Below are 22570 nucleotides of genomic sequence, written 5' to 3' on the forward strand. Positions count from 1 at the left end.
AATATGAAGAAGTTAGCCATGAGACTTTGGTAATTCTCTTGGAGATGTCCAAATTCTAATCCAATATGATGAATGTAAACTTAGTCTACACAAGAAGACTATAGAATATTATCGCTTAAATAATATAAAGATGTGTAATAAAAAAAATTAGATCTAGAAAGAGATAAATTCTTATCTTCCTAAATCATAATCTAATTTTTAAGATTCTTATAAATTGAATCTGGCCGTGTGAACTCAATCGCAGGGTGATCATGTATTCCCCGACCCATTTTTTGTGAATTGTAATCTAAGTATATTTTTTAAATAGAAAATGACTATTAAAAAGAAGAAGAGGAAGGAAACACAATTCTAGATAGATTCCAATGATACATACAACAGAAATTGAGGGTCAAGAACTTGTGAGCCAGCAATATAAACAAATATAGAGGGGTTTTATTATGACTTTTGTAGTTTCTCTTATGCTACAATAATTTCTCTATAGATTTGAAAGATGACTTTGTAAGTCTGATTATTTAATAATGCATTGGGTCACTAGAGTGTAAGCTTTCCTTCCTAAATTTTCCTAAGTAAATCTCCCATATATGAATGCAAGAAATGTATTTTGCTTAGTTTTTTTTTAAATTCTGTTTGGTATAAGAACCTTCACACCATGTGTTGAAGGTGTTAGGGATAATATATTCCCTCCAAATTTCAAGATCAATGATATATGTGTAGAGATGTTTAGCAACACTAATTGTTGCTTAAGAAAGTTTATAATGAAGGATATGATTTTAAATAGACTAATATAGATAAGTGGTTTACATTTTTCTTAATCAATCCATTATTCTACTATCTCAATGAACTTAATGAGGTCATCAAGATACAAAGATTAAGCAAACAATATCATAAATAACTTTGATACATTTTTTTTTTGTAGTGCTCCAATAAAAATAGATTAAGATTGAGAAAAATATTTAATGCAATTAATGAGAAAAAAACTATTGCAATAAGTAAGAGATAAGAATAAAAATTAAATATATAAAAACAGTAATGATAAATGAAAATTTAAAAATAAAATAAAATACATTAATAATATGGTCCATAGGCTTCACTCCTTGGGAGATCCTGACCGGTTTGTTCAGATTTTCCAAGAGTCTTACGAAGAAACAGTTGCCTCACACGATTTCCCTGCAAACTTGTGCCTGCTTGCGTTTACCCCTTTTCAGCGGTCCATTGTGCAGCTGAAGACAGTTGCATTACTCATTCCACAACTTTTATTAATGTCCAATCTGCGCCAATCCTGGAATCTTTCGTCCACCATATGGGCTCATGGCTGCAAAGTTAGCAGCTTACATACATTATAGGTGTAATAAAAATATTTTGAAATATTTATTTTATCTCTCGGATACAAATTAGGTTTTTAAAAAACAATTGTATTTCAGGGTGTTCTAACATTTATCCTTATATGAAATTTATCCTTGTATGGAGTTTGATAACTCTTTCAAAGAAATGTGATGTTTGATAAATTTTCTATTAAAAATGTTGCTCTTTTTTCAACCAATCAATGACTTTGTGATAAATTCAAATAAGAAATTGTAAGTGAAAAGGTAAAGAAGAATTTTTGTTCTTTTTAAAAGCTTATTCTTATTATTAATGTCTATTAATTTATATATTTTAATAATGAAATAAACTCTTCAAATAATAATATTACAAATATTATATAAAATTAAATATTAAGTTTTTCTTATGATTTTAGATTTAATTGATTGTCAACAACCTTTCAAAAATCTATTTGTTCTTAGCTTTATTATTCTTACAAGATAATAAACAACCAAATCATTTAGTCTTTATTTTTTCCTTCATTTATTATTATTTATTTGATAATAATATTTCTATAAACTAATATCTATATTATATTAAACATTTTTTAGTTATATATTTTCTATATGTTATCAATTAATTTAAAAGTATAACATATTTTAATTTTTAGAATGTGAAGATGGGGAGAGAAAGAGGCAATACAAAGGGGAGAGGGGGTGAGAAAGAAAGAAACGTATATTAGATAAAAAGGGGTAAATAAAAGGTAAAGATAGAGAGATACAGAGGTCAAAAGGAAAGATGGTTAGGAGGAGGTAAAGAGTAAAAATGATATATAGTAAGATGAAGAGAAAGAGCTAGAGATTACTAAGTTGAGTCACTTTTTAATTATTGATTTTCAAATTGCTAGGTTGTTAGTTTCATATAGAAAATGATACCTAGAGGAATGAGGATAGTGAGAAAGGAGGGGAGGGGGATGTTTTGAATAAAATGAATAAGAGAAAGATAGAGAGGAGATATATATGTGAAATTATTGATAGAGATAAGAATAGGGAAGGTAAAAGAGAGAGTGTAGATAAATGGATCAGAATAAAATATCAAAATGGGGAAGAGGCGAGAGGATGGGGAGATAAAAAGATAGAAGGATAGACATTATGAGGTGATAGATAGATAGATAGATAGATTAATTAAAGGAAAATAGAAGAAATAGAGTATAGATGAAAAGAGGCTAAAGATAAAGGGATGCAAAAGATAGAAATATGGAGGTAGAAATTATGTGTATCTAAGTGTGTATGTAAGAAAGATATAAAGGTAGGGATACGTATGTATATATAGAAATCACATATGTAAAAATAGAGAGGAATATCAATCCATTAATATGTCTCAATATAATCCTTTTAGAAATTATTTTTAAATATATTTCACTATCAGCGTAACGCTTGCACCCCTGAAAGGTACGTATTAGTATATCACATTTGAATATGAAACCATTAAAAATAGAACAGTATTATATGCCTGTATCATTGCCAAGATAATAAAGACAAATAATATGACGTCTATAATAAATTGCTTAGTCCACATATTTAAGTTCGAATTGGCTTTACATGTTTGTAGTTATTATGTAAAGGAAAATGCAATGCGTTTGCTTCAAAGGAAGTCACTGTTATGTCGAAGAATCAAACAATTAAAGAAATGCATTGGGTGTTATTCTTATGCAGTCATGATAACACGTACCATTGAAATAATTCACCAGCGAAACCAAAATCACATAATTTATAATTATACTTCATTGTTACAATATAAATAATATAATAATTAAAATATATAATTTAATTTATAAAATTAATTAATATAAATAATTAATTTTCAATTGTTTATATATATATATATATAATTATAATAATAATTTATTTTTATTTTTATGGAGGGTTATTTCTGGTGGACTATTTGTGAGCCATTCAACTTCACGAGTAGATCAAAGGTCCATTGATGCAATAATCTAAGTAGATAATATAACACATAAATTAATTGCTTAACATATGTATGTAATTTTGAACATTCTTTTATATATTTATATATATCATAGAAGCAAGGCATTTTCTTTTAGCACTTTGAAGCCCTCAGTTGGACCTCATGTCCGAATTGGCATTTTCTTTTAGCATTTTCTATTATTTTGTTTTAGAATGTAAATTTTTTCATGTCTATTGGTCTGAATTTTGGTTATACTATTTGAAAAGCTGATAAGGGCAGCCCATCACCACCCTTAAACATGGCACACTAAAAAAAATATTAAGTTTGAAAAAAATAAGTCAATTTTGACTATTTAACACTTTTATCTTGCAGATCCTATATAATGAAAATTAGATAATGCAATCCTCTCAAAGACTAAACTATATTTGTCATTATAAAAATTTAAACAAATCATAAAAAAAAAATTACTTGGTACAAATATATATTTTTAAATTGATTTATATATTTGTACTTATTTTACCATTACAATTATCTAAACAAATAATTTAATTTAATTTAATAAATGAATAATTGTGATTTAACTTTATATATTTTATAATTACGACAATTTAAATATAACGTATAAATTAGCTGCATGACCTATATATATCTATATCTCTATATAAATAAAATTCTGAATTGGCTTTATATGTTTGTACCTATTATGCAAGGAAAGTGCAAGACATTTTCCTGCAGCAAGGTGATGTTTTACTCTGTCGTGGGATGTAAAAATGAATTTGTCTATTGTTCTGAGTTTCATATATTCCATTTGAAAAGCTAATAAGCTGTGCCCACTTCAACAAGGTACGCTCTGCTGCACTGTCAGATCCGTATTTTAAAGGTATGCAAATTTGACAATTCAATCCTCTCATGAGAAGACTGAAATTTTTTCACTTTATTTAATAGTTACAGGGGTTGAAAATTTATTGTTTGAATTAGAAATGTATACTAAGATTGATTGCTTGGTATAACTTAATAATTAGATTTTACTCTACCCAATTATTTGTATAATTATGACAGTCAATTCAAAAGATCTATATTTTTTACTTATCTCAAATGTTTCTGCAGTGTTATATAATTGGGCTCTAGGGAGACATATACAGATTGTTCTAAGTTGAAAGGTCGTCAAGAGCCTGTCTTCAAAGAAGTATATAGATTTTTTAAATGTTTGGTTGTAGTACTGTTTTGTGAGAGCCCTCATCTGCAGCCGTTGTTATTATAATTATAGTAGCTGGTAAGTAGTCACAGTTCGCTTTTCTTCATCATCACTTTTGTTTTTCAATAATGAATAAATGTTTTTGTAATTAGAAACATTAATCTAAAGAAATGATTTTTTTTGAAAGAACCACTCTTTTAATGAAATTATTATTATTAGAACTATGGCTCTCAGAAGTTAGTTACTACCCGATCGATATAAATGTGAGTTAAAAACATATACATTCAAGTGAAAACCTTGATATTTTTAGTTTTTTCGTAGTTCTTCATTCATACTTTTTAGAAATATTAGGGTCATTTTACAATTGCTATTAACCTTAAAACGAAAATAATTCTCTGTGGTCGGATGGGTTCCGTTGGAGGGAGGCTTCAGGTATTTTTTTAAGGTATTTGGTGCAGAATTTAGAGTCCTTGAAAGGTGTTTGTAAACATTGCAGGGTTTTTGGGGTTTCTTCTTCCGCTCTGTTTTTTTCTTTTCTTTTAGATTCAGATGGTTGAATAAAGGGCTAAGTTTGAAGTTAGTTTTTTGAGTAGTCAGAAGTTGAACGACTTAAACATCACACACTAAGGCTTGATTCTTAGGTTAAAAGTGTTTTGATTGAGTAAAAATAGGTTTTGAAACAACCTGAAACCTTGTACAAAGGAACAAGAGAGATATAACAATGAAGGATCTTAAAACAACTATGGAACACCACTCGGCAAAATAGAGAGACACACCAAAATTCCCAACAAGAGGGCAAACAACCCTAAAAGCTAAAGATTGTCAAGTTTTATATTTTGGTCCAGTCTTCTGAGAATGTAAAGACATATCAAATGAAGGTTTGTCAAATTTGACTTTTTTTCCCTTTAACTGATCTCCAACCATCCTCCACCTTCCCAACAGCCTTCTACCAATCCCTAGTTTTAAATAGTCAAAGCTCACTTATTTTTCTAAGCTTAATTTTTCTATTAGTGTGTGATGTTTAAGAGTGGCATCAGGAGCAACCCGTCCTTGTTATTTCCTTGTGGAGAATGTTGATCATTGGACCACATATGATCTGATTCATAAGTTTCTTCGAATATAGATTTCGTTGTCAGCTCTCAAGGCTTAGATGGTAGGTGGAGAGCAATAAGGATATTATGTTGGCTAAAAATAGGTATTTCTTGGTTGTATTTTCTCTCACATCTCTGGCTTAAAAAAAATAAGCCCAACCACAATAGTTATTTTAGGGGGCTGAGTACATGCAACATCACTACAGACAAAGTCTCTCTTGAACACCATTTGCAAACTATCCTATCCCTTTCTATGCTTCTCCATTCATTTCTCCAACTCAACCTAGATGTAATTCATAGACTGGCTGATCTTCTCCAGCATATTCTTGTTGTAGTTGGTCAAGCTAGCGAGCTGATTGTTCAACTTGAACTTGTTCTCAGTGCATTAATCATCTCCATTTTTCAACCTCGTAAAGTATTTGGTTTTCAACCTCATAGAGTATTTGGTTATTCATCCCACTGATTAGAGCCTCCATAATCTCCCAATTGTCATGTATTTGATTAAACTCATTAGGAATTTCCCATGAAATTTCATCACCTTCCTACTCTACATCTAAGAATCGTACAAGCTAGAAAGGGTTTTGGGTAATTGGAGGTGAAGAGTTTTTGGGTATCTTAGGGTCACTAGGGTAGTTAACTTGGACCTTGGGGGTGTTAGAATCTGATAAGATTAATAACCCAGAAAACTAGTGCAAAGAATAAATATCTAAACTATGAATGCAAATGATACAAAATTAAAATAACATCATAGAGTTAGTCTCCAAGAGAGTAATGCAAATGCTGGAAGTAAAATAGCATTAAGAGGATGCAAAAAACAAGAGATACAAATACAAGCCAAGTAGCATGCTTATATAGGCTAGGAAGAGGGAGGAGGTGGCAACACCAACCAATGAGGAGCAACCATCTATCAGACTAAAGATAGCAAAGTATCTTTCCAAGATAGCTAATGGATGCTCACATGTAGGAAGGTGACACCTCACAACCATTCACCTAATAAGACATGCTTTATTAACTTAAGCGAGATTATTAAAAGTGTAGGAAAAACCTAGCAAAATAGGAAAAATAAAAAACTACACTAACACCCCCCCATAAGCGAAGCTTAGGTGGATGCTAACCTAGCAAAGCTATAAAAGCAGGAAAATGGGTCCCGGCAACAAGGCCTGATCAGGTACCCAATACAAGAAAAAGAACTAGATGAAAGAAACTAAGCCTCCAATCTAGGAAATATCCCAAAGAGAGGAACAAAAAAGAGCATGAAGCATCTCTGAATCATGAAGCTGCAAACACTGTCAAAAGAAATTGTTGGAACCCCCACTGAAATAGTGCATGACCAGGTAGAGAAGACAAAGTCTGAAGAGCTGATCAATCAAAGAGGTGACCTCCAAAGGTAGGAATGAATGAGTGTCTATATAGTAGATGAACCATCTCACCAAAATGAATAGGTGCCTAGCCACTGGATCTGCCTAGTACATAGGAACAAAAACTGAATACGTAGATCACTCAACCGAACCGAAAAAGCAATAGAGCCAATAGGTGAACCCTCCCATAATGCTGAATAGGGAGAGGGGTGACAGGAACACTGAAATGCAATGCCAAAAACATTTGCAAGAAGAAGAATCGGGAACACCAACAGTGCAATAGAAGTACAAGCACAGGATAAAGGGCAGTGTCACCGACACACTGCATGGGCTAATGTTGTGGAAGAAAAATTCACTTGACAAAGGTGGATGAACACAAAATGGCAAAACATCATGACCCCCCATGGCACTTTATAACTGAGTGCGAGTACAAACAAACACAAGGTGTACAAGATCCTAGATATGCAAAAGTAGACACTTTATCTCAGTGTGTTTACAAAAAAAGGAATGCAACAGAATAGAAGCATACAATGCTCAGAAGTCAGAAAGAAGAGTGAGCCAAAAGAACAGAAGAAGAGATTCCAGGACCTGTAGAATCCAAGTAATCTGCCAAAGTGCGAAAGTGCAAAACTTGAAGGAGAAAAAACCTAGAGCAGAATCTAGATAAAAGACCTCTGCAACTAAATAACTCACATAACCAGCTTTCCAACGATATCTGGCGAGCCCAGAAAAGAGTTTGAATGAGCGAGATATGGCTCTCGAAAGGCAAAATAGAACATCTAGCTTTGAATGTAGAAAAAATCAAAAAAACCTGTACCATCATCTCTGTCTTAGAACCAACTTTTCGACGAATTTTTTGGATCGAAAAAATATGTCCGTATGCTCAAGTTACGAAAGAAAAACCGATAGGGCCTCCTCATGAAGAGCATATGCTAAAAGTGAAACTTGGGCACAATAATCAAGGAAAAAGATAGCACCACTGCGATCTACTTGAAAAATCATGCACTTTCAAAAAAAGAATCACTTCGATACAAGGTCGTATGAGAAAGTTATGATCCTCCGAAGTTTCCAAAACGAGAACTGTGCACAGTCACGGCTGAGAATCTGCAATTTTTGAAGAATTCATGCATGAAAATAAAAAAACAACTCCACTAGTGGATAGAGCACAAAAAAATAGCCAAGTTCATAACAAGAATCATCAAAATCGGAGTGCGTATGAGCAAGAATGAGACATTTGAAAGCTGTGTTCAAATCTGCGACTGCCAACAGAGAGGGGTATGGCTGTAGCTTTGCATGTTCAATTCTGCAAAATATACAGCTTGCATGCAAAATCTAAAAGATACCCAGATGATTTTTTGGGGTTGCGAACAAAACTCAAAAAGCGTTTTTCTTGTTGATGTACAAAAGATGCTGCTGTAGTGTAAATTATATGCCTTTAATAGTAAAAAATGGCTCCAAAAATCAAAAACCGACCCCAAAAACCAAAATATGACATGCAAATATTGGATCAGTTTCCTAAGTCCATCAATGACATGTTGGAACCTGCAATACTGATTGAAAACTCCTAATATGCAAGTTGGTTGTCAGATTTGAAATTGAAACCCCAGAGAAAAACCATTTTTGTCAAAAATTTTCTGATTCTTAGGATCATCCAAAGATGCAAGAGAAGAGCATACTTCATTTTTCAAAAAACTACAATAAAGTTTATTAGCCCCCCCTCGAATCTCTCAAATAAAGAAACTAAAATCTACTCTTGCACATAGAAAAACTCTGATACCATGTTAGAATCTGATAAGATTAATAACCCAGAAAACTAGTGCAAAGAATAAATATCTAAACTATGAATGTAAATGATACAAAATCAAAATAGCATCATAGAGTTAGTCTCCAAGAGAGTAATGCAAATGCTGGAAGCAAAATAGCATTAAGAGGATGCAAAAAAATAAGAGATACAAATATAAGCCAGGTAGCATGCTTATATAGGCTAGGAAGAGGGAGGAGGTGGCAACACCAACCAATGAGGAGCAACCATCTATCGGACTAAAGATAGCAAAGTATCTTCCCAAGATAGCTAATGGATGCTCACATGTAGGAAGGTGACACCTCACAACCATTCACCTAATAAGACATGCTTTATTAACCTAAGCGAGATTATTAAAAGTGTAGGAAAAACCTAGCAAAATAGGAAAAATAAAAAAACTACACTAACAGGGGGAAGGGGGTAGAATGGAGAGTGGAATTCTTAGAATGGAGTCAATTTTTTGGATGAAGTGGAGGCAAAATCCAAAACACCAACCAAGTAATCCTTAGGCTACTCCATACATAAAGATAAATATTTATCTTCATAAAGACTAAACTTTTATTATAGATAAATTTTAATAGGAGGAAATACCAATTTCTTAATGACATCATGGTAGATTTGAAAAGTTCAAGTCTAAGAGGTTCAAAATAATCAGTAACTGTAATAGTTTGATTTTTCACACTGTCGAAGGTTAATATGATTGTGGTCGTTTTTCATTAGTGAAGTGAGTTTTGTGAGCACATCAAAGAGCTATGTTTAGAGTCTATTAATCTTACAAAGTGCATCATCACTTCCGAGGTACACTCCATTGATTCAATAACATAAACCTATACAAAACAATTCAAATCTTTAAAGTTACGGTCACTGCAATGATTCGATCAACTAAAGAAAATGGAAACAAAGTCCAACCAAAAGGATATTGAAATGTCCAATTTTCCACACCATGAAATATCAGATCTGAGAGCCCAACAGAGTCAAGGATACTCCGTTTGAAGAAGATAACTCTCCCTTTTTACTGCATGATAATGAAATTTTCCCTTCAAAGAACTCAACTGCAATAATAAACTAAGCTATATTACCTTTATAGTCACTATTCATTGCCTATTAGAACTCAAGGATACATTTCATTCAATTGGGAATGGTCATCATCGCAAATAAAAGTTTACAGTCACAAATAAAACTTTACAGTGGCAAATATTTGTACAATATTATAAAAGCTATTACATCAACAACAAAAATTCTTACTGTAGAAGTAGGAGCTTCACTTTTTCCTGCTCTTTTACACCTTTTTAAGCATGGCATCATATTTGATGAGAAGAAGAATCTATTATAAAAAATTAACTGTGATTGGACAATATCCAAACTTTACTTAGACCAAAATAAATCACTTTTCTAATTTCAAATTGCCACAATGCTGGGACAAATACGTTTTTTATTTTCTTTAGTGGTTGCTGGAATATAAATTAAGCATTGGCATTCGGAATGCTGGCTTTGGGATTTTGGAACTTGGAATCTAGATTATGATTAGGGAATCCAATTTGGGACTGTTTGGTTGACCAAGAATTCATTGTGGAATACAGATTTCTTCCGTTTGGTTGCACATTGTGGAATTGGAATACCAGCCAAAATAACATGCAAAATATTATCATCCAACTGTAGCATTATCATCATGCAAAAAAATTCAATACTTATTTGGTTTGTTGAAGTCCAAACCTGGTGAGGTAACTTGTGACGTCTTCTCCCTGATTCATCTGGGTATTCTTTAGCTTCTCTCTGAGAATCAACTTCTTGTTAGTGGTAGCATTCTGGTACAGATTTAGAATGGCGTCCCACATCTTCTTTGCTGTATCTAGCTCCGAGATATGTGGAACAATATGATCCTTGACACCATCAAGGATAATCCTCCTCGCTTTGGCATCGTCCTTCCTATATGTTGCAAGCTGTGTTGCATCCGTTGGTACAGGTACACCACTGGTAGCATAATCCTTGATACCATTCTCTTCCAACAATAAATAAATTTTGGCCTTCCAGACACCAAAATTTGAGGCACCATCCAATCTATCCTGATCTCTCAAACCAGCTGAAGCCATCTCAAGGGTTTAAAGCAATAATAAATCTAAAGAGATCAAAATTTCTTTCCTAGGGCAAAACTCTTCTACCCTTAACAATGCTCTGATACCATGTGAAAAATCAAACTATTGCAGTCACTGATTATTAATCTCCTATCACAAATGATTATTAAACTGCTGAAAATAAATTCCCAGCTAATATCGAAGAATAACACAACTGCAACTTCACTTATAAAATACAGAAAGAAATGCGCAACACAATGAACACAATATTTTCGGACAAATTGTCCCTGGAAAAAACTCTAAGGGAAAACCAGTTCTACAGATGAGGAATTATATTAAACTTCAGCAAATCAAGAGATACAAAATTCCTTGCCTCTCACTGGCAGAACTCCGACAACCTCCTAATTTCTCCCGCTGATATTCCCCACTGCTATCCCCACGCTAACACTGCGCCCTTGCTAACACTACAAAACTGTTTGCTAACACTGCAAACTGCTTCACAAAAGCTTCTTCACATCCAAATGACCCAATGACCCCTTTCTATACTACTCCTGTTGGTAAACCAACGTCCGAGATTAAATCTAACCAACGGCTGAGATTAAGACAACTCGACAACCAATAATAGAATTGGTTGCAAAGTGTCCAAAAGGAATCACTAAAATTAGTAAATAATGACCATTTACTAATTTTTGGCAAGTGGACAAATAGCTGTCCAAACCACCCATAAATACAACCGCTATTCATAGATAAGGACGAACAGCTGTCCAAGCTACCCATAAATAGTGCTGCTATTTCCGGGTCAGAAATAACAGCTGTCCAACTAACAATAATTAACAGACAGGAAGAAGAGAATGCAATCGCAACATCCACATGAAAAACTAGTACGTGCTCTGGTTGACTATGGGATCACTAATTATTGTTTAAAGTCTAAAATTTTTAGTTAATAATTGAGAATCTCATATTTAGAGTTGAATATTGTATGATTTATGATTTTTTAAAAAAATGTCAACTGGTATTCTATTGATTAGCTTTTGGATTAGATTGTGCTAAAGATTTTTACCACTAAAGAATCACACTGAGTGTTCTATCAAGTGTTTCATCATCACTGTGTTTTGCATCTCTTGTCTCTCTTTCATTCTAATGATGAATCATCTAGTGTGATTTGAAACATTGATGATAAAAATCTTAAGATGATCTAATCCAGAAGCCAATTGCTCCAATTTGAATGGATTAGGAAAATTTCTTCTCTCTAATCAAGTGCTATGTTCAAGCTTGGGAGCAAGGTATCCTGGGACAAATTCTAGACTTTATTTCTGATGGGCTCAATGAATTCTTGTCATAGCAGCTTTTCCTGTTTATTGTTGTCATATGATACTTTTACTAATAGTTTTAATATGGCATGAACAAATGAATATTTGAAATCGTCTGAAATGATTTTTAAAAAGTGTGAAAAAAACATTTTTTAAACTACAATTATTATTGATAATGATAATTAATTATAAGAATTTATCTTGGCAGGTGAAAAGCACTGAGGACGACCATGGGCGGTAAAATCAAATTGTTCTTGGGAAAACATAAATTTTTATATTTTGCATTGTTCTTTCTAATTATTGACTAATGACATTTACTAACGTTTTTATCAGACGGTTCCATAAGTCTATCGACAGCCATAGTAATCTTTTCCGTAATTTGTAAGCAATTTGTAACTTTGCAAATTTAGTTGTCCCTATCAAAAACATTTGCCAATCATGTTAATTAATTATTTTCATTTTCCTCCGGTGCAGTTTTAGCAGTTATACTATTTGCTGGAATCGCCAACATCTGCCGGATGATACGCGAACCCGAGCGAAGAGAAGAAGGAACAACTTCCCCTTTACCTTCGGCCCCAGTAAATATAGTGAGGCAAGCTGATGTTGAACAAAATCACTCAGGTCTCTCCTCGAATCAAGGACTGCCACTTATGCCAACACATATTTATTCAAACCTCACACTTGATCAGATTGCTTATATCAAAAGGTGTTGCCATGAGTCTCGTAATGTTGGGGAAGGAAGCTTTGCACGAGTTTACAGGGGGACCTTCCAAGGCAGAGATTTGGCTATAAAGGAAATAGAACACAAATCACCTGACACCAAAATGTGGGTGGAGAATGAAGTTGAACTACTACAGGGATTGGATCACATCAACATAAACAAGCTATATGCTTGGTGTATAGAAGCAAATATATCCTACTTGGCTTACATGTATATAGATGGGTGTTCTCTAGATGATTATTTGAGAGGAATTAGTAGAGACTTTGCCTACAGTTGGAAGCAGAGCTTGAGAATGATAATTGGAATAGCCAAGGGAGTTGAATTCTTGCACAGGAATAAAATCATTCATGTTGATATCAAGCCTCAGAATATCATGTTGGATAGTAGTGACAATGAGGCAAAGCTTGTTGATTTTGGGTTTTCTAGGAAAGTGGATTGGGAGGGGACACACAGGTCTACCGATAAAATAATAGGCACCAAAGGGTATTGGGCTCCAGAGTATTGCTGGAATAACAAGCTCTCTTATAAACACGATGTTTATAGCTTTGGGATTGTTATGTTGGAGATGATAACGGGGCAGAGGCATGTTGATCAAGCACGGGGTTCAAGTCAGTTTCATATTCCAGGGTATGTGAGGCACATGATAGAGAACAATCGTTTTGAAGAAGCTGTGGACGCTAAACTTAAAGAGGATGGATGGGACATCTTAGCTGTAGAAGAAGCCTTTGCTGTTGCAACCATAGCTCTGAGATGTGCTCATCCTGATAAGCCAGAGCGGCCTGATATGATTGGTGTGGTCGCTGAACTCACTTCGATGGAGAGCAGAGCTCACAAACATATTAGTGTTATAGAGGAGATAGAAGAAATTTCCCTTGTTGTTGCTTGAACAAGTATCTTTTAACTAAATCGCGAGTACAAAATTCAGAGCTTTGTCAATCATAATTTCAGTACAAACATTATCTTGCTATCAGGCCAACTTTTAATATCTTTGTCTCTATTTTCAAAAAAACTTTAAGATATTCTGTTGTTCATCCTTTCATAATAGAGAAATTACCTATTCACAACAAAGATGATTCACAACAAAGATGAGTCTTTAAGATATTTGGTTGTTCATTCTTTCATAATAGAGAAATTACCTATTCACAACAAAGATGAACTCTCTAACTTCGGCTTTGAACTTCAATTATTCATTGACCTTTCAGGATAGTTCAACTAGAAACCAACATAACAATAAATTATTAGTTCCATTCCAACATTGGCTTACAAACACAAACAAGATAAGATAGGGCATATATAGGTCCAAAATCACATGTTTTACCATTTTAAGCATAAATCATCTATACACATGGATATCACTTGCTTATATCCTAGGCACATAAGCCTCTACAAATTATATGTCAGTGCATCGCATATTGCATTTTGAGTTGTAGTTCTTTTAAAAAAATAAACTACCATCAATGATGACAAGGATCTTGTACTCCTTTCATCATTACTGGTAAAGAAATAAGTACAAAAATGTGCCCAACACCTTGTTCATTTTATACAATATGAAGTCCCAAAATCACACATAACATTGATGAACTCACAATAGAAAGGAAATTGATGCTATTTCATGCATATCTCATCACCTAATTTATAACAATTTTCCTTTTGAGTGTGTCCTTACAAGAAAAATATGATGGAGCATTTGATGTCACATTGTGAGTTGTGTATTTTTTTTCAAGTTCATTTTTTTTATTGGAAACAAAAAAAACTAAAATACAATGCAAATAGCTCAAGGTAACAATACAACCTGCACAAATAAACAATAGACTATTGTTACAACCTTACATTCCAAGTAAACACTTAAAATCAGCCTTATCTCTCCTTTACTATCATTTTAGACTTAGTTGTTAAATTTTTATTTGACACTATTGTGGACATGTAATCCCTTAGTTGATATGTGAAATGCAAAACTTTTATTTGTAAAATAATTGTTTATATCACATAACAATGGTTACTTACTTGTAAAGATGATGTTTCAATTTATCTGAATTAGTGAATGTAATTACTATCATAACGATGTCATATGATGTGTCTTCGAATGATATTTATCAAATCTTCATAATGATAAGTTGCATATGTTAGGATTTGATGATATTTATAGTCATACTTTATTAATTATACTTACCCCATACTTGCATGTGTATTGTGTGTGTGTGTGTGTGTCTATTTTACATTTCTATTTGATGTTCCTGATGTGGTTGCAAGAGGTAGTCGTAGTCAATTGCAAGTCAGGATCTACATGTTGTACTACTCCCTACCATTGTCTATTTTGATTAGACATGTATGCACATGTACATGCTCATCTTTATATAGGTTGTAGGCACTAGGAATCAACTTCTCTAAATTTCGAGGATGTGCATGCCCTATCACAATAATTCAATGGTAAGAATAGGGAGACAATATTTAGGTTCAATCGTAGCCAAATCTTAATTACTTGTAAAAACAATGAGGACACTCTAGCTAAGAGCACAAGGCAATACAGATGAAGTTATTGCATTTTTTTGTCTGCAACAAGGAGCTGATAGGATAGAATTAAGGAATCAAATATTTTATGTTAAGAAATTATTTTGTTTACCAAAAAAAATCACTTGAATAATTAGGGATGGAATCCTAGATGTTAACCCTAAGCGAAAAATGTATAGTTTTGTATTTTGGCAAATGTGTAAAGACATCAAGGTTGATAGTGCGAGTTATTATGAAATATGAACATATAAAGGAAAGTTTTTGAATATGAAGTTAAGTTCGGTTATTGTGATATGAATGTGATTGTTTTCTAAAGAAAACTTTGATGGTAAAATAGTAAAAGGAAGAGTATGTGAAGCTGATACAATCAGCTACAAAGGTCATATCAAATATTGAAGATATCAATAGGTTTAAAGAGGTTTTTGCATATGCTCTTTTGCATATCATATATCATTTTATATTGCATGTTTGGGAAGTGGGCTTAGTTTGCTTACATTTTGTAATTTTAATATCAAATCCTAACAAGGTTGAGGCTTGTAAAAAGGCCTAGTCCTCTAACAAGGTCCAAGACACTATATGGATGTAATAGACTCCTAATAGGTTCAATATTTTTCACAAGGTACTTTTGATTAGTGCATCATTTTGTGGGTACCATCCCTACCGGGGTTTTCCCTTGGTCAAGGTTTCCCTAGTTAACAAGATATGTTGTATTGTGTTGCATTATTCTATGGTTGTGTTTACTATTCAACTTGATTAGTTTATTCATTTATGCAAGTCATAAGATTGTTAATGATATCCATAATTGGGAAAAAATTTGTGAAGTACCGATTCACCCTCACCTCCCTCATTATTTCTTATTTCTAAAATTGGTCTTGTCCATATTTACACTCTCTCAAATCTTTTTATGCTTGTTGCAACTTCCCGTCTCTCAAAATTTTCTCTCTCTCTTGTATACTAAGAGTGTAAGTTAGTGAAGAGGGAGTATTTCTAGACTTTTTTTCTTCCATTTAATGTTCTTCGTGGTTATTGGTGGATTTTCCCTCTCTTTCTCACTTCCTTCAAACATTTTCCCCAATTCTTCATCCCTGAGTGGTTAACAGTCAAACAATTGATATGTGAATACATTTCTTGGCACAACTAGTATTTTGATTTTTAAATTCAAACAACCAGTTTGTAAAATTCAAGATTGGCTTATAGATTATGTTAAGGTTTGTGACTTCTTTCCTTTGTGATTCACATGGATGAACTTCCTTTTTCAGATTGAATCCTCTTTACACTATATTTGGGTCTTCCTCCATTTGATTAGGTACTTGGAATATGTTGCATGTCCTTATCATATTTATAGACAATCTTGGACACATTCTCTTTCTAGTTTCATTCTCATCTACAACATTTTTTCCAAAAAACCTCAAGATGAAATTTATGTTGGTACTTGATCTCTCTATTGATTTGATCTTGTTGTAAGGATCAAAGTGAGACCTTTTTAGATAGAGTCATAGATGAAAAAAGTGGAGTTTATTTGATGATATCTCTACTACCTTTAGACATAGGCATATCTTAAATTTTCCTTCTCCTATAGAATTTGGAAAATGCAATCATAGTTTATTCTTTTCCTTTTGAATATTTTCATAAATTGTAAGTTTTTGAGTAAGCTCTAACAATACCAAATTATGCATTAGATACCTTGGAATTTTGTACTAATCAAGCGAAAATCCTTGAACTTAAATGTAAGAAAAGGTAGGGAATTGAATCAACCATGATTATAATCTTCTACCAACTTCATTGCTCCAACCAACAATCTCATATGTAGCCTCTTTTTGAAAATTATAACAAAAAGAATAAAAAAATGTATCATTTATTTTGATAGTCATCAATGGAGTATGAATGCAACTATGGGTAGCATTCATGAACTTTCAAATGTTGATTTTTGTGATTGACCCTTTGCATCTTAGTCAAACATACTTCATCTTTGCAACTAGCTTATAGATGACATAGGAGCTCATGTAAAATTTCTTCATATGCTCCAAATTTATTAGTTTTTCATTCAAATAATCACTAAGGAGTCCAACTTAATATATTTTATTACCTTCTCCTATCACTTATTTGATAAAATAAAACATCCAAAATTCAAATTTATAGGAATGGCTCACCCCAAAAATAAAAATGAGCATCATGACCATGCCACTATACTCTTGTTGCAAGTGAGTCCTACCAATTCATTGGGAATCTTGGAATTATGGAACCTCATATTTTCCAACCACTTCTTATCAAGATGACTTCATCATTAAACTATGTCCCAATGATGTAGACTCTGAGTGCCTAGTCTTCTCTTTTTGTCAATATCCTCAGGAGTGAAGGAGTTCCAAATGCTTTAGATATGGATGCTAGAGAAAAGTATGGGAGTATGTTTCCATCTAAATCCTTGATTGTTCCATCTCTCGGGTTGTAATGTTTTTCACATTCCATGACCAATTTGGATATTGAAAGGCTAAACAGAAATTGTCTATGACAAGAATTCCATTGAACATGACCCTAGTGGCCAAATGCATATGATGATAGTATCTATATCCAAACATCCTTTGGTTGAACTCATTCATATCGAGGTCATGAAGGATTTTATCTCCATTTTTTTCCTATTTTGAAATGATATTCAATTTAGGGCGGAATCCTCTTTTCTCATTCTTTATCAACTATCCTTTGGTCTATCCCATTCCTAGAGGTTCTTCCATTTTTTGTTTTTGTAAAACATAAAACATTGACACATAAGAACATGCAAGAAGTGGAAAAATGTAAATTTAATTTCTCCAAAAGAAAATTATTTCACAAATTTGTTTGAATTTCTACATTTCTCTTCTAATTTTCACTCTATACTTTTCTCAAGAAACAGGTGCGTTGCAAATTTACTGAACAAAATTCCTTTTGATGAAATTCACAATCCTCTTCAAAATTTTCACACAAGCTTTTGAGAATCCAAACATTTATTTCTCAATTTTTTTTTCAAATATTTGTGAGAGAATGAAAGAGTATAATAGTTTCTTACATATACCTTCTTTATAAAAATCACTTTAAAACTGTAAGCCAAAATTAGGGAGCCTCCTTACTTCATTGTCAAGATTCTTTTGGAAGGACTTTTTTGCCACTTGTCCCTGTTTTTGTCCCACTGTTCAAAAGGTTGTGTATTGGACGCTTTTGACTTCATAAAGAAGATATATCCAACCTTTTTTTTTAAAATTAATTAATTAACTATTAATAAAAATCAATATTTATTAAATTTATTGATTTTAAATCTTCAAAAATAAATACCTTGCAATTCTTTTTTCACATCTTTTTAGATTCTTGAAAATTAAGCATTTAAATATCAATAAAATTAATGTTTAATTTTGAATGTCAATCCAAAAGACTAAGAAAGATTTATCACCAAGTGTATTTTCAAAAAAGATGATTTGATTTTTTTAAAAACTAAATGTTGACAAAATAATAAGTAAATTGATCATTTAAATCATTGTTTCATGCCTTCTTATTTTTTTCTTTTCAAATTTGCCTAATGTTGCAAATTTCCAAGTTTTTGAATAGATTACTTTCTATTTTAAAGTTTTTGTTCAACTTTGATCAATTTTGAATTTTCAAAAATTCAAAAATTCAAAACAAATTAGATTTTCATTCCCAACTTCTAAGATTTTCACACCTTTTCCAAAAAAAATTTAAATTTCTAATTTTTTTATAAAGAAATCAATTATTTGTAAAAATCCTTGCCAATGTGAATTAAGTGCTTGGGAAAGGGGCTTGGGGGGATTTTTAAGCCATTATGAATTTTATCAATTTGACACTTTCCACAATGCTATGAATTTGGTGTGAAGAATGTACCCTTGGGTGCTATTCGGGGTGTGCACTCGTACATTTTCCTCTCATAGGTAAGATTTTTCATTTACCAAAACTCCTCCAACAATTATATTTAGTGCCCAAGCATGACATGGAGGACAACTTTCTAGTTTTTCAATTATTTCCAAATCCCTTACCTTGTTGTTTCTGCATCTAAGCATGACTTGGATTCCTTCACTTGATACTGAGTTGAGTCCACCATTCATTATTCAGAGAGGTCACTTCCTTGATCACTTTTATTTCTCCTTTGTCTAATCACAATCCATATGTCATTACCTCCATGTTATGACTTGCCTATTTGATGATCCAACATTTTCTTTCATTTGTGTATCCTCTTTGTTAGAGGTTACAGAAAACTACCTTTTATTGTGCTTGAATTTGCTACATTCAAACTCTTTTACTCTGATTGAAGAAAATTCCTAAAAATGAACTAGTTGAGAAGGTTGGGGAGCTAAACTTTACCAAAGACCTAGTCAAAAATAATTTCTCAGCTTGAGAGACCAACACCAAGATCTATAGAGGAAGAGAAGATAAAATAGGCTAGGCAAATGACAAGATATGGGTCCAAAATAAATGGGCAGTGTTGTGACAATGATCACAAGTCATTCTACTTCATTCATTCTATATAACATAAAATTTATCCTCCAAATTAGTAATTTTCTAGTGATGGTCTTGCTTTAAATAATTTATTCCCTTTGCAACGATATGGGTACTAAAAGGACGTCATCAAATTTATTGAGTTATTCTTTGAGGCATTACTCTCATAAATAATCCAATCAGAAAGAGCTTCTTGACTTTGTAATAAATTCTTAATTTTATTGACTATAGGGAAATTATCTAGGATAGATGATTTTTCAATTGGGGGATCCTTAACCAAATCCAATGGAAAATCAATATTAATCTCATCTTTCTCACCACTAGCATGCTCAATAAGGATAGTCTGGAAAGAAGTAGGAGTAGCTATCATTCTGACATTAGATTTCAAATCCTTAGATGGAGAGACAGTGCTTGGACTCTTGTTTTGGCTCATCCCTATTAGGTTTATAATTCCTTTTAACTCTTCATCACATTTGGTTCACAGGAATTAGGAACACAATCTTCTGAAAGCATGATCATCAGAGGACATATTTCTCTTATTCTAAGAAAAGTAGCAGGTAGGGACAACAAGATGCAAGGGAGCATTAATTTTTTTCTCATCAGTATCAAACACTTTATCCCCATTAGAATCAACATCACCGTGTTTAGAATCTTCAATTTCATAATGAATCCTAACATTTTTCTTATCTAAGTCCAAATTTTATGAGAGGAAACTTATAAATATAGAGGGCTTTAGTGTATTCTATGATCCAATCTCCATTCAAGAAAATTTTATGGGTTTAAATGAAATATTAGATAGAGATATTTAGAATAATCTATGATCTAGTCCTCATTCAACAGAAAGAACTTGTCTCTAGGCTATGATTGCTATTATGAGGTATGAATTTGTCTCTAGGTCATGATCGCTATTGTGAGGTATGTTACTTTGGATGACTAGATTACTAGCCTTTATAGCTATTTATTTTGTCATTCTAAATCATTTCAAATATGATAAGTGTATTTCTATTTATTTTTATTTATTCTTTTCACTATTGACTATATAAAAGTACATAAGAAAATGCCCTTGCCAATCTTGCATGAAGGTTTAATCCTTCTTATTGTCAAGCTTTCAAAGTCTATTTTGGTAGCCAAAACATACATGTGTCTAGGACCAAAAATGATGCCAATCACTTTTTGATGGACCATTCAAAGGGTCTTGAGGAAGATCTTTGAGGGAATAATTGTGGATTCAATTAGGTGAGATAAAATCTCTAGAAAGAGAATCCAAGGACCATTTAAAATTTGTTGTGTCTAATGATAAAGACTTTAATTATTCTTCTTCAATTGAGTGCAACAAATATTCTTTTAGTCCTAGTGGGGATATTAAAGGTAAGAGAATTTGTACCTATATGTCCATATTTCTATGGGAAATAATACTCCTTCAAATAAAAATTCATATGCTTAGGATAGTTCTAAGCTAGAAAAGAGTGTGAAAATAGTACACCAATTTTGGGAATATAATGTCTTAGATGACTTTGAAGTTTCTAGATCATAGAAAAGCTTTCACATATTAAAAGGTTCTCTCTATTACTCTATCAAATCTATATTTTAAAAGTATGGAGAATAAGGTAATTGAAAAGATTGAACTATGCTCTTCTTCTTCTTTTTTGCACTTCACCTATTACAACCCATCAACTCAGAAAGTTCAGATTAAATAAGTTTAATTCATCTTTGTTTGTCTAATGAATACAACAGCTGAAACTTTGATGATTGGATTGGGAAAGTTTACATCACTTAGTTCTTGTATGTCTTTATAATAGGATTCATCCTACACAAAAATTGGTAAAGAACTATAAAATTTTTTTCTTTTTTTTGATTTTGTTTTGGATGCATTCTAGAACCCATATAATCACTTTTTACCATGATAAAAATTTGTCTAACTTGTAAGGTTAAGTTAATTGAAGTAAATAAATAATGAATAAAAATATGGAAATAAGAAGTGTATTAAATGGATAACAATTTACTACAACTTATTCAAATGTATAGATTATAAATTATGTGTCTAAGAGGGTTTAGAGATAACTTGTGGGTACTATCTGCAACAAATATATACTTCTTTAAAACAATTATCGTGAAATTGTGAGCCTTACATGATAGAATGTTAAATTGTTATTTTATCTTTTATTTTTTAAAATTTAATGTACAATTGATTTCAATAGATAGTTCTAGAGATTCATCTATAGTAGAAAATTTATTGCGATCATAGTAATTGGTAACTAAAGCTTTCAATTTAAAATTATTATTTTTAATTAAGAAGAAATGTTTTATATTATTATATGAATCTAATATAAATGAATTTTTGAAAGGATCAATCAAACCAATAAGAAACAAACTCTAAGATCAAACAAGTGCATTGTGAATGAGTTATAGAAGCATTCTGCATTAATAGTATTAGTCTATTATTTTAATTTTAGTGTAGTCTATTTTTTTTTTTTAACACTAAAAGAGGGGTAAAATTTTTATTGAATATCAAAGAGAGCTGAACAACACAAGAAACAAAGAGAACTACATAGCTTTATCTTGGTCCACAAGTTGAACCAGCATCTAAGAGAAAGCAAGGGGAAGCATCCCATGATCAAGAATATTCCAAGTCGGCCCTTGCTCAGAGGCCCATTTAGCCAGACAATCAGCTACATTGTTCCGCTCACGAGGGATATGCATAAAAGACATAGAATATAGAGAATTCCTCAACTGAATGATCTACTGAATAACCAGAGCAAAATGCCAATCCA

At 32.3% G+C, this 22570-nt stretch overlaps 1 protein-coding gene across 1 annotated transcript; it reads left to right on the forward strand.

Moving 5' to 3' along the window:
• Nucleotides 1-1073: 1073 nt before the first annotated feature.
• On the forward strand, nucleotides 1074-13701 carry LOC149544023 (putative serine/threonine-protein kinase PBL28). The gene is made up of 3 exons (XM_089795873.1): nucleotides 1074-1319; nucleotides 12303-12331; nucleotides 12549-13701. Exons 1-3 carry the CDS (start codon nucleotides 1074-1076, stop codon nucleotides 13699-13701), a joined length of 1428 nt encoding a protein of 475 aa, XP_089651999.1.
• Nucleotides 13702-22570: the final 8869 nt, after the last annotated feature.

This window comes from Cupressus sempervirens, chromosome 8, assembly GCF_028749045.1.
Source record: "Cupressus sempervirens isolate cs-2001-9-10 chromosome 8, ASM2874904v1, whole genome shotgun sequence".
Taxonomy (NCBI): Eukaryota; Viridiplantae; Streptophyta; class Pinopsida; order Cupressales; family Cupressaceae; genus Cupressus; species Cupressus sempervirens.

Bases quoted from the DNA above. Each gene is read 5' to 3' on its own strand.
- LOC149544023 (XM_089795873.1), top strand. From the start codon at position 1,074: ATGGTCCATAGGCTTCACTCCTTGGGAGATCCTGACCGGTTTGTTCAG. The intron at 1,320-12,302 runs GTTAGCAGCTTA...TTATCTTGGCAG, and splicing joins TATGGGCTCATGGCTGCAAA to GTGAAAAGCACTGAGGACGA. The intron at 12,332-12,548 runs GTAAAATCAAAT...TAATTAATTATT, and splicing joins ACTGAGGACGACCATGGGCG to TTCATTTTCCTCCGGTGCAG.